The 13428-nt window shown below is 37.9% G+C and overlaps 1 protein-coding gene across 7 annotated transcripts in view; it reads left to right on the forward strand.

Moving 5' to 3' along the window:
- Window positions 1-13428, forward strand: part of nt5dc1 (5'-nucleotidase domain containing 1) — an 88910-nt gene that overhangs the window by 52655 nt on the left and 22827 nt on the right. For all 7 annotated transcript variants that reach the window (XM_044105944.1, XM_044105947.1, XM_044105946.1 and 4 more), the window contains one exon: window positions 9176-9350. In XM_044105944.1, coding sequence (XP_043961879.1) covers window positions 9176-9350 — 175 coding nt within the window. The remainder of the gene's footprint in view (window positions 1-9175; window positions 9351-13428) is intronic.

Below are 13428 nucleotides of genomic sequence, written 5' to 3' on the forward strand. Positions count from 1 at the left end.
TCCTTCAAAGGAAGAACACGACAGACATTTAGAATTTTGACTACGAGTTTTACATGAAAAAAATGGTGAAACATTGTTTTTATGACTTTGACATGCAGTTTGCTTGGAAACTTTGACATATGGGTACTTTTGTTTTAGTAAAGATTATTTAATTAATTGTATTAAATGTTATTCAATATTACCATGAGGGTAAATGTATCAGTTATGTTTTTAGATCAGAGTATTTTTCACTTTGTTGCAATACTTTGACTTCTGTGTAACAAGCAAATATTGCTGCTGCAAAACACTATATTTTGTTTTGCTCCAGTTTGTCCAATTTAAATCGACAATAAATTAAAGCGATTTTAAAATATATATGTGTATATTTTTTTTTATTAGATAAATAAAACATTTTATGAGGGTTTGGTAAATTAAGTTGCAAGTTCACATTTAAACTTTTAAAAGCTAGCAAAGTATGCAGTTTTATGAACTACTGTAAAATGAAAACTTACTGTAATTCTACTACAGGATTACTGTAATTTTATTATGATAAAAATGTGATGAGATCACAGTAACCATGTTATATCATTACTGTGCTAGTGTACATTACAGTAAAACCAATCAAATTACAATAAGGCTGTAATACAAATTACTGTAAAACTGTAATAGAATTACAGTAAGGCTACAGTAAAAAAATAACAGTAATCTTACTGTAAAAAATTTTTACTGTAAAAATTACAGTAACTGGCTTGCAACCCTGCTGCCAGTAAGTCACTGTAAATTCTACTATGACTTTTAACAGTGCAGTATTATTACTATGTGTTCCTCATGTCTGGTCAATTCTTAGTGTTAAGATTTATTTCCTACTCCCCTGCGCTACTTTCTCTCTGTTTTGGATCAAATACAACCCACTTCTACCTTTGTTTCGTTCTTGTGTCCTTCAGATCCCTGCCCATGCTATTGTGTCCCAATTCTGTGCAGCAACTTTTTGACCCGCCCCTTCTGGACACCGTTTTTACATTTTGACCAAGCCCACATCCTGTCAGATTTAGCTGTAGTTTTTACATATACATTGCTGCATGTGACGTTTTGAGTAACAAATAATTTGACCTGATAAAATTATTTGAAAAAAGAATAAATAAAAAAAGGATAGTCACAACTATCACCAATTGTTTTATGCAACAGAAAAATGTTACAAAATCAAAGAGGAATTTCAAAACATAAATTAAGCTATTAACGTATTAGTACAAAAGATTGGGCTTTTGTTTTGGTGCAACATCTAAACACTTCTTTAAATGAAATTATAAACTTGAAGAAATTTTAAACGGAGTCTGCCAAAGTGTGTCCGTCGGTTGGAGCCCAGGGCGCTGATGCTAAAAATGAACATCAATGCTAAAGAAAGCTGCAGTGGACTCCGTAGTTTTTGGAGAATTACAAGCATGTTGACTAACATGGACTTCTTCTATTCAGTATGCTAAAATTAGCCAAAAGACTGAAAATTCTCTCTCAAATTTAGCCCAACCCACAGGCCAGAGCAGCTTGTAAATGAAGATATATGTGTGTTTGCATCAAAAATACAAGTGTGAATTTTGTTCTGTACATTTGTGGAGCTCGTGGATTTGTAAATCTTGATCTGTGCATTTGTGAATTATGAGATTGTTTAGCTCCGTAATTCTGCCAAAGTTATTCTCAGAGAAGCTGATATTACTCCTGGCATTATGGAATGGGAAGTCACAGAGTGTGACAGCAATAATGGTGTCACTTCCAATATGTCATTTTATTCTTTTAAAGGTTTAACCATCTAGACATTAGTGCATTTATGGAACTAAGAACTTTTTTTCTCAATATAAAGTAACAGTTTTTGATCAAAAAGGTAAGAAAAATCTGCTTGCATGTATTTCTTTCTTTGTATTTCTGGTTTTTAAGAATTACAAAGCAGGATGCAGTCGATTGTAAAAGTGGGAAACAGAATTCAAATCAATTCTGATTTGAATACCAGTAACTTCTGTGAACTGTCCTTGCCCCTTCGAGTCATCTTTGTGGGTGGTAAATTCCCACTGCAGAAGAAAAGTGCTGATCTGGGTCTATGTGAAACAGGATTTGTCAAACAGAACACAAAGGACCCTGTGAGCTCAGATTCTGTTTACACTCTCATACTCTGTGCGATATGGGATTTGACACTCAGAGTTTCCTCTTTCAGCTGACACCTTCCTGGCTAATGAGGCAGGACAAGCTCTCAGACCAGCAGCCACACTTTAACTCAGCATCAATCTTTGGCTTCACCCACTTTTTTGTTTAGCTGAAAAGCTAATGATCTGTCAACAGCATTACCACTTCATAGAAATGTTTATTGTCAAATGTTTACATGTGAAACATTTATTTACATCATTCTACTCTTTTCCGTTTTGGGAGCAGAGGGCCCCTCGTGGAGGAATGGGAAGATTGTTTGTCTTTGTCGTCATCTTCTGGTTGGACCCTCCACTGCAGTTCTCAGGGCCCAGTGGAGCTTTTTTATTCCATGAAGTACTTCTGTCTTCTGCCTCCAGAAGGCAGCATGTGAACACTTTTCAGAATTAACACGACTGTAAAGCTGAAAAATACAACTGAACAGGTTTTAATTAAGAATTGCAATGAATTTGATTGCATTACTTTAATTAAAAGACTATAAATATTTTTTAGAAGTTATAGAAGGACAGTCAACACCGCAAATTAGAAGAACTGTTTATATGAATTGATTGGATTTTCTAATAAATTTCTTTTTCAGGATACCGTAGATTAAAAGAAACTTTTTGTCATGATGGTGGCTAAACTCACATTCCTGCAGCATTGCTGTTTTGTGATATTCAGAATTTCCTGCTTCTGTTTGGACTCAGACATCTATTCCAGTACTGTTTGTCATAATGGACAGATAGCTGAGTGGTTTGATTTTCAGTGCAAATGGAAAACTGCATATTTATCGAGTAGTTAAAAGAACGTTAGAGTTGAGTTTATACTGCTGAGTACAATGAGAGGTTTTAATGGGTTTGTAGAGCTCTTTAATGCCCACACTAACAAAAAAACAGAATCATTTTTTTGCTGTCGGATCAGAAAAATAAACCACAGGATAAATGTTATGTGTCATATTAAACAGACAGTGATTTTACTGAGAAGTTTCGATCGTCTGCCAAGGTAAACTTATCTGCTACTGAGTACATACTCTACGTGTTTTCCTAAGGCCTGTTTAGCTTTGCTTGTAAAATAGACCTTCTCAATTACTAGTCACTTTCCTTTTCCTAAAGGTTTTGTGTGCCAACTACCAGATACAAATATATAGACGGTTTCTCATCAGACCATCGATCACGAGCATCTTCCCAGCTGCTTCCTTTTCCTCATCCTCCACTTCTTTTCAGAGTTTGACTCTATTAGTAAATTACTCTTGCTATTCTAGAATTGTCTTGCAGCAGTGAGATCACCTCAAATTACTTTTGAAATTTTTAAACAGGCAGTATTATGAAAAATGTACTTTCTTTAACTTTAAGGTTGGCGGCCCAATAATAAAACCGGAAATTGGGGGAGGCAAACCCACCCTGCTGTTTAGGTGTTTTGAGTTGTAATTTATTAAGCCTTGGGTGTTTACCCTGCCAAATAAAAGACCAGAGAGTCAAGTCTAGCTCATTAAAAAAGTATTAGGAATAAAAATAGGTAATGCCTGAAAGAGGTATAAAAATTTGGATAGTATATTCATTTTAATTGAGTTGATACGTCCCACAAGGGACATGGAAAAGGGCATCCACTTTGTGAGGGATCCCTTCACTTGGTTCAACAGTTGAATCAGATTCTCTTTGAACAGGTTTTTTTTGTCACTGTGATACCAAGGTATGTGAATTTTTGTCTTTCAATTCTGAACGGCAGATTGGCTAAATCTGACATATTGGCTTTATTACCTATTGGGAGAAGCTGACCAAATTGGCTAAATATATCCAGAGCAAAAGGCAATGAGGTTGATGGTTTGGAAACAAAAAGTAAAAGGTCATCTGCATAAAGCAACACTTTTTGTTGTATATCATTCCTCCAAATGCCGGAAATCTCTTTACTGGTTTTAAGTGCAATGGCGAGGGGCTCTATGGCCAGATCAAAAAGCAGGGGACTAAGAGGACAGCCCTGACGGGTGCCTCTTTGTAATTTAAAAGGTTTTGAGGTCTGAAAATTGGTACAAACCGTGGCAGACGGTTGCTGGTATAATAGTTTAATCCATGAAATCTACTAAGGACCACAAAAAGATAGTCAAACTCAACCCGGTCAAAGGCTTTTTCAGCGTCCAGAGAGACAACACACTCATCTGAATCTGAGGCGCTGGAATAAATGATATTAAGCAGCCTTCTAACATTGAAATATGAGTGCCGACCCTTAATGAAGCCTGTTTGGTCTTTTGAAATAACCGATGGTAAAACAGTTTCAAGTCTACGGGCAAGAATTTTGGCTAAGATTTTGACATCTGTATTTAAGAGAGAGATAGGTCTGTATGAGGTGCATTCCACTGGATCTTTGCCCTTTTTTGAAATAAGTGTGATGCAAGCTTCATAAAATGACTGAGGAAGGGACCCTTCTTTAAAACAGTCAGTAAGGGTGGAGCTGAGCTCCACAGAGAGTAAGTCTGAGAATTGTTAGAAAAATTCAGAGGGGAGACCATCCGGTCCTGGGCATTTGCCAGACTGCATTGAGGCTATTGCTAGGGAGACTTCTGCCTGGGAGATCGGTTCATCTAACTTGTTCTTAAGTTCTGGTGAAATTACAGGGATGTGAAGTTTAGCTAGGAAATCAACAGTCATGTTGGAATTGGTCTGTGATTGTGAGCTGTAGAGCTCCTCGTAGAAGTCCCTGAATGCATCATTAATTTGACCGTGATCCGTGACTATACTGCCATCTTGTTTTCCAATTCTAGAAATATCTTTGCCTTGCCCTAGAGCCCTTGAGCATGGTCGCTAACAGTTTATCGGGTTTGTGGCCATTCACATAAAATTTGGATTTGTTGTGTAAAAGCAGGCATTCAGCTGAGTGTGTTGTTAAGAGGTCAGATTTATGTTTATTTAAAAAAATTGAGAACTTATGTAAGATTTGAAAAATGCATGTAATGTGAATAAATGTACAATCTCGAGACGAGACCCTGTGTGACAGCTGACAGAGATGTTGAATGGTAACCGTTTTTCTGTTCATCCTTAAAATGAGCTTACATATTAATTAATAAATAGTTTAGATTTTAGATTATTTTTAATTGGCCTGCTTCTTTAGTTAATTATTTGCAATTCACACATTTAGTTAACTATTGTATTTAAAATTCCTTTTGTTAAAAAATAGGCACTGAATCAGAGAAATGCGCATTTGCCTTTTTAGATATTTATTAGGAAAATCAGAGTGATAGGAAAATGATTTATTCTCAGAGATCTAGCTAGAGAGAGGTGAAGATTAAAACATACAATTCTTCTTAAAAATCTCTTCAGTCACGTACACAGGGCACCTCCCATACTATATTTGTCAGTTTGCTATATTTTGGTCATATGCAGCAGATTAATATCTTTTTGTTTTGAGTTATCGGTTTCCTTTGGAGCTGCTGCTCGTGTGCCACACAGAAGAGCTCCTGAATTTCCTTATATGGAGGAAATCTCAGCGGGTAATATTTATTTGCCAGGGTGGTGGGGGGGACGGGAGGGGGGTTTGGAAATTTGGTTATTTTTTTAGTTTAGTTTGACTATTTCTTTAGTTTTCTTCTTTTTGGCAGTTTGGTTCTGCTAGTATTTGTTTAATTACTTGATTTGCTAATTAAGTTTTGGGTGTTTAATTACCTTTGTGTATCAGCACACGGGTTGCTGACACATGATCTAGGTTTCCCTCATGTCTTGTTTGTTAGGTCAGTCTGTGTTTGAGTTCTTTGAGTTACTACCTAAGTTATAGTCTGTTATTTTTATTGCTGTTTTGGACCCAATTCACCATTTCTTTTTCTACGTTTTTGTAATTTCTTGTAAGAATATTCTTGAAACCATTCAGTGTCTCTCTGGCTGGTCTGTATAAATCCCTCACAACCTGACTAAACAATGTGTCATAATGCGTGGTTGTGAGGTGGTGAGGCAGCAAACGGGAACCCAGGGTGTGTTGAAAAATGATATTTAATGACGGAGATAAATCCACAAAATTCTGGCGGCACGGCTGAGCGGAAGCCAGGGCTCACACCGGTAGCAACAGAATAAACAGCGTGGTAAACAAAACAGGCAGACTGAGTGACGTGACAAACAACGAGGACCCGACGAAGACACAGACACACAGGTGACACTAAATACACAGGAGGTAATCAGGGAACGAGACACACCTGGGAAGCAATCAAGGGGAGACAGGACAACATGGAGACTGGACACACAGGAAAATCAGAATAAACACACAGAAAAACACGGAACATGACACAATGGGACTTTCTTGCATCATCTATCAATTTTGTGAAAAGTTTCTGATCACAATAAATTTAGCATGACGATGATAAACTTCAATTCATGATCCCTGAAAACTAACTGTATTATTGCAGTTGTTTTTTACTTCTTCCTTGACTGTTCCATGAAAGCACCAGTACAAATCAATACATTCAAAAATATCATTAAATGCAGTTACTGTTTGCAGTTTAGTGGTAAGAGCCACACTTTTTTTTAATCACTACGATTCTGAAGCAGTCTGTTTTCAGATGGTTGAGGAGGAATATGACTTATGAGGCATTAAGCACTGGTCATCAGAGCCATGCCTGTGCCTAAAAACACTGAAAAAGGTTGAAAATATTTTGTTGTCACTTTTTTAACAAAAGTATTATGATCAATTTCATACTGCCCATTTCCAGACTTTGAGTAGGTGGATAAGATCGATGGATGAGATTGGTTTTGTGTTCTGTCAATCCTGATTCGGGGAATCTGGACCAATTCTCTTTACCCTGACTTTTCCAAATTACAACCAGGTCTCCAAAAGCATTTTGTTTCGGGTGCTATGGACCCAGATCTGGACTAAAGCAACTGGTTAGAATCAAGCCAACAACTGCGTCCACATTCTGAGCACAAAGACCCATTTATAACTGTATGAATCTCCACCACACACACACACACACACACGCACGCACACATTTGTAATTCTACTCTTGTTAGGCATTTATCCCAAACACTTACCCTAACCCTATTTAAACCTTCCGTCACATCACACTTCTAAACCTTAACCCTACAAAAAGGGCTACACCACACTAGGCTTGGCCTCATAAGCCCATTGGTCTGCAGAAGATTATGAAATATACTAAAGAAGGTGCTCTTCCAGTTTTGTGACTGATGGGGTTAAGACGTGCAAGAGGAAGCTCCTGCCAATCACTTTTTCTACAAGAAACATGTGAACTTTTTTGTTAACTTTTTATCTGTCTTCGCGATCTTACAATGACTCTACTACAGCAGCTTAATATTCCTTCAAAACACCAAAATAACAAGCAATTCAACAATACACGGGAAGGGATATTCCCCTGCATCCTCGCCTCAGGTTGTTGTGACTGACCCTCTGCAGTTATTCATCATTGACTGATCCTCTATATTTTTTATCTGCTTTTACACACACACACATACATACATATATATATATATATATATATATATATATATATACCGTAATTTCCAGACTATAGAGCGCACCTGATTATAAGCCGCACCCCTTACATTTTTAAAAGGAAACACATTTTGTACATACATAAGCCACACCGGTGTATAAGCCGCATGTGCCTACAGTGAAACATGAGATATTTACAAAGAAAGACGGTGCACAGAAAGTGTTTTTAAAGTTTTAATAATATGCCATAGCTTTTCTTAATGAACAGCAGCAATATAACAAAACAACACTAACAGGGCTGGTTTTAATAACATACGGTTAAAAGTCACGGAGAGCCGTCATCCTCCTCCTCCTGTGCACTGAAACCATGGAAGTCTTCTTCCTCAGTGTCTGTTTCCTTCTTTATCGGCCAACACGATTGCTTTTAACTTGAAAGCTGCATCATATGCATTTCTTCTTGCATTCTCCATGATGAGGGTCTGTTCAAGCTCATTTTATTCATGCACAAAGCACGATGTTACATTAGTCTTCCTCTACAGATATATTCCAGCTGTCTCACTCTTACCTTTTCTGTTCCAGCGCCCCTACCGGCCATTAGAAAAAAATTCATAAATAAGCCGCATCGTTGTATAAGCCGCAGGGACGAAAGCCTGAGACAAAAGTCTCGGCTTATAGTCCGGAAATTACGGTATATAATATGCTTTTGTTTATCTGCTGTGTATATATGCATATGTATGTTTTTTCAATATAGATTTTCTTTGTTTATGTTTTACTTTTGCAGATGTTCTGCATGTGTTATTTGTTCCTTAAAATATGCACCTGGAAGTTAATGATGAATGCAATTTTGTTTATACTCAACATTTTTGCACCCTGGGTTATGAAAGCACCTTTGTTCTATATGTAAAAATCTCAATAAAAATATGAATACAAAAATATCCAAACAAAGTCCAAAATAGGCTACATAGATGTGTGTTAGTAAACACACACACAGTTTCCTGAAAAACAGAACATTGCAGCCACTCACTCACAGCCCATTCCACTGCACTCGGAGCATGAGCAGAGCCCTTGCTGTGTGCGTTTCAGCATTTCTTACCTTGATCAGCTGATTCTGATTTTCTCAGATACTGATTTTGTTTGAAAAGTTATGAAATATGGCAAGAAAATTGTAAAGAGGGTAATCGTGGGATGACTATCTGAAACCATGCACATGCAGACATGACCTTGCGGGCAGGTGTGTCATTTGCTCTACAGTAAGAGCAGATGAGGACAGTTGCTGATTTTCAGACTTTGAGGAGGTGGATAAGATTGATGGATGAGATTGGTCTTGTGTTCTGTAAGTCCTGATTCAGGGAATCTGAGCCAATTTATTGGTGCATTTTTAATTCTAGCTAATATCTTCTATTAAATTCTCGGTGTGCACGTGAGCTTACTGTAGATATGCAGAAACTGAAACTCATGTCCTGACTTGCGTGCTGGGCCTCTCCTCAGAGCGTGAAGCAGTCATGACCAATCTCAGTTGGTTAACTAGAATTAAATTAAACTTTTATCTAAATGTGCCTTGCTTACTCGGTCACTCAGTCGTCTTACTAAATGTGTCTCTATACAGAGGATGCAGGGACTTACTTCCCCAGTATAAAGAGGGATCCAGCCCGTTACTTGCAGCCCTGCTCAGACTCTGTGAAGACCTGGCTGCGCAGTATGAAGACTGCTGGGAAGATCCTCATCCTCATCACCAGCTCCCACAGTGACTACTGCAAGCTCATCTGTGAATTCATCCTAGGGTAAGACACTTGTTGTGTTGTTGCTATATTGAAATGGTAGGAAATAAGCACCATGAGACGTAGTTCAGCTTCAGTTCTTTCTTTCCTCTCCCATGTTCTCCCCTTCTTCTCTACATACAGCGTATTTTGTCGCATACATATTCAAAGCTCCCTCTTCTGTCCTTTTCATGCAATAACAGGACATAACATTTTCCCTTTTCTTGAAGCAATTACTTGCATGTAACATTTGCGCTGTATAACTCACAGCAGAAAGCTAAGTTTGTAAAATTACCATTTCAATAAACCAACAGTAATCAGAAAATTTTACGAACCATATTAGCTAAGACAGCAACAGTACATTAAATGAATGTCGGCATTCGAATAAAATGACCAGCTTCACTGTTAACCATAAGCATTATAGTATGAACATTTAAACCTCTTTATTTTTACTGTATTTTACTTTAGTAGAACAGTAGTATATCTTTACTTGTCTTATAGAACACTAATATCAGTCTGAACAATAGTGATTTACATAAATTTCCACTTTATCTTACAAAGCCTGTCAACCATCTTGGTGGATTTCTAGATCTCTGACTTCTTCTAAGTGCAGCAGCAGATTTATTAGTGTTTCCTGGCAGTTCAACGGTATCAAACACAGTATCACTATTTTGTTCTGAACTAGCTAAGGTTTGTTTTGGAAAGTTTGCAAGTTTTGAAGCATTCCACTTGTGTCCGTCGCATAGTAATAAAGTGCTTTGTCCAACTTTCATCATGACAGTCCGTGGTTTTGTAAATCTTGAAGATCCTTTGGAAACGTGCTCAGGTCTGCGAACGCATTCTAGCCTCAGGAGACAATTTAGAGCATCTTCTCTCAACAGTCACTTCAGAGATTAGTAAGTTAAAGATATGGTTTGACCATAACAAATTATCCCTAAATTTGGACAAGACGAAATTCATGGTCTTTGGGAACTGTTATAAAAATACTGAAATCCAAGTTCAAATAGAGGATGTAACTCTAGAAAGGGTTTTTGCTAATAAGTTCCTTGGTTTAATAATAGATGACAAAATCAGTTGAAAACCTCATATTCAACATTTACAGAGTAAACTCAGTAGAAGTATATCCATATTGGCTAGAGCTAGACATGTATTGAATGCTAAATCACTTTATATTCTATATAACTCTCTGATTTTACCATATCTATCATATTGCTGTGAAGTGTGGGGAGTTAATTACAAGAGCTCTTTACATCCGGTAACCGTCCTACAGAAACGAGCCATTAGAATCATCCATAATGTCGGTTATTATGAGCATACAAACCCGCTCTTCATAATATCCAGAATTCTCAAATTTGACGAGCTTGTAGAATTTAAAATGGCTCAATTTATGTTCAAGGTATCTAAAAAGTTGTTACCTGAGCACATGCAGAGCACGTTTTCTGAAAGAGAAGGGGGGTATAATTTAAGGGGTCACTCAAACTTCAAGATCCGCAATTTTAGAACAACAAGAAAAAGCTTCTGTATTTCAATTAAAGGTGTAAAGTTATGGAATAAGTTACATGAAGATTTAAAACAAAGCAATAGTTTAACACAATTCAAAAGAAAGTACAAAGAGGTAATTTTCAATAGATACACACATGGGGACAGAAAGCAATAAGGTGTGTATTGAAGATAACAACTTGGTGTAAGGGTTTAGAAAGATAAACCAGCATAAAATGGGAAAATGTATAGGTAAATATTAGTAACTGTTACTTCTGACTGCCACTTTGATTTTGATTTTTTTTAATGACAGTAGGACTCTAAAGTCTCAAGTGTTTAGGGGTAAGAGTTTATAAGTTCTCACTTCTTCCTACCCCATTTTGAGCATGATATGTTAACTGAAACAAAAAATCTGTATTTTCTCTTCTTTCTTATGCACTTCTTGTTACTGTGCACTATTTTATTTTTATATTTGTATCATGTTCGAATAAATTTCATTTCAAATTTCAAACAAACAGTGTCACCCACTTTGACTGTTGGTACTTTAGCTCTCATTTTCTTGTCTATGTATTCCTTCATTTTATTTTGCTTTTGTTTCACCCTCTTTTGTATTTGGGCATGTGTTTTGCTTTTTAGTTCTACTGGGAGTATGTTTAGCTTTGTGTGCATCTTTCTGTTTCTCAGTAGTTCAGATGGGATTACTCCAGTGGTTGCATGAGGAGTAGGTCGGTAGTTGTGCAGGAATTCTGTTACAGCTTCTTTCCATGAACTGTGACTTCTTTCAGATGTCTGCATGCAGTCCTTAAGTACTCTGTTGAATCTTTCCACAGCACCATTTGCTTTTGGATAGTATACACTGGACCTTAAGTGCTGTATCTCTCTCTCAGAAAATTACTTAATGCATGAGAAGTAAACTGACAACCGTTATCTGAGACAAGGTACATCGGATTACCTTCCCTACTGAACACAGTGGCTAAAAAGCGAATGACGACATCTGTAGTGAATGCAACCGCAGGCCATTTGCTTTAGTAATCTGTAAGTACAATATCATAACGGCAGTCCCATGTAGCATTTTCAAATGGACTTGTAATGTCTATAGCAACTTTTTTCCATTGTTTACTAGAGAATTCAACTGGAGTAAGTGGAGCAGGAGCAGTTATGGCTACCTTATCACTGTACTGGCAGTTAACACAAGAATCAATGACAGAATGTACAAATTTGGTCAGTTGTGGCCACCAGAAAAGTTCATGCAGTCTCTGCTTGGTACGGACAATGCCTTGATGTTCTTCATGTGCTAAATCAACAACTCTGGAACGCAGTGAAGCAGGAACAACTAGTCGATTTGTCAATCTCAATATCAGTGAGCCATGAACTGACGACTCATGTCCTATCTGAAAGTATGGAACAAGGTTCTCTGGAAGACCTTGTTTGCATTTAGGCCAACTTTTTTCAATCTGGTTGCGCAGTATGGACAGTTCTGGGCAGGTTTCACTAGCAGACGTGAACTCTGGAAGAGAAATGGCATACAGTGACTCTTTAAAAACAGCTGCAATCATGTCAGGTTCCTCTGTTGCCTCGTTTTCACCAGTTACTGGTAGTCTGGACAGGCAGTCAGCAGTGACGTTTTGGTGTCCTGGGCGGTAAGTGACGTCATACGTAAAGCAGAGCAGTCGAGCGGACCATCTGACAATCCTTAGTCCAGCACAGCCAGAACCTTTAGAGGTGAATAAAGTCGTAAGTGCTTGGTGATCTGTACGAAGAACAATGCAACAACCCCAGAAGTAGATTCTCCACCTTTCCACAGCCCAAACACAGGCAAGAGCTTCACACTCGACCATGGAGTACTTGCGCTTTGTAGAAGAAAGAGTTCTGGATGCAAAAGCGACAACTCTCTCACTTTCATCTGAATGCAGTTGTGTTTACACCGCACCCAGTCCATAATCTGAAGCATCAGTAGTAACAAAGATTGCTAACTCAGGGTCATACAGAGCTAAGGCAGGACTGTTGACTTTCAGTTCTTTAAGTGAAGTAAAACTAGACTGTGCTTCTGTTGTGCACTTGAAGCTTAAATCTGTGGAGTCTCTGAGCACTGCACGTAGTGGCTCAATAACAGTCGCAAAATCTGGAATGAACTTACCATATCATGATGCACTTTGAGTGGAAGCGGTTGAGTATCTACATCAGGGGTCCCCAAAGTCGGTCCCCAAGAGCCGGCCTCCTGCATGTTGTAGTTCTCTCCCTGGTTTAACACACCTGGATCAAATGATGGCTCGTTAGAAGGCCTAAGAAGAACACTGACATGCTGAAAATGTTGTTGGTGCCACCAGAGAGAGAACTAAAACATGCAGGATGCCGGCCCTCCAGGACCACTTTGGGGACCCCTGATCTACATCCTCCTGTTATTTTACAGGAGGGGGTAGATGTAGCTGTGGAGGAGCTCTGTTAGTTTCTGGTGTGTCGGTGGAAAGACAGCAACACACTGATATTTTTTCACACTCAAGAAAATAAAAGGGATGAGTCATTCAAATAGTCACGGTTAAAATCAACCACTATTCCACTGACGTATTCTAGCTGCTGATAAAGAACAATAAAATAATCTTGATATTTTTGATTTGTCGTGGTC

The sequence above is a fragment of the Gambusia affinis genome, linkage group LG22 (assembly GCF_019740435.1).
Source record: "Gambusia affinis linkage group LG22, SWU_Gaff_1.0, whole genome shotgun sequence".
Taxonomy (NCBI): Eukaryota; Metazoa; Chordata; class Actinopteri; order Cyprinodontiformes; family Poeciliidae; genus Gambusia; species Gambusia affinis.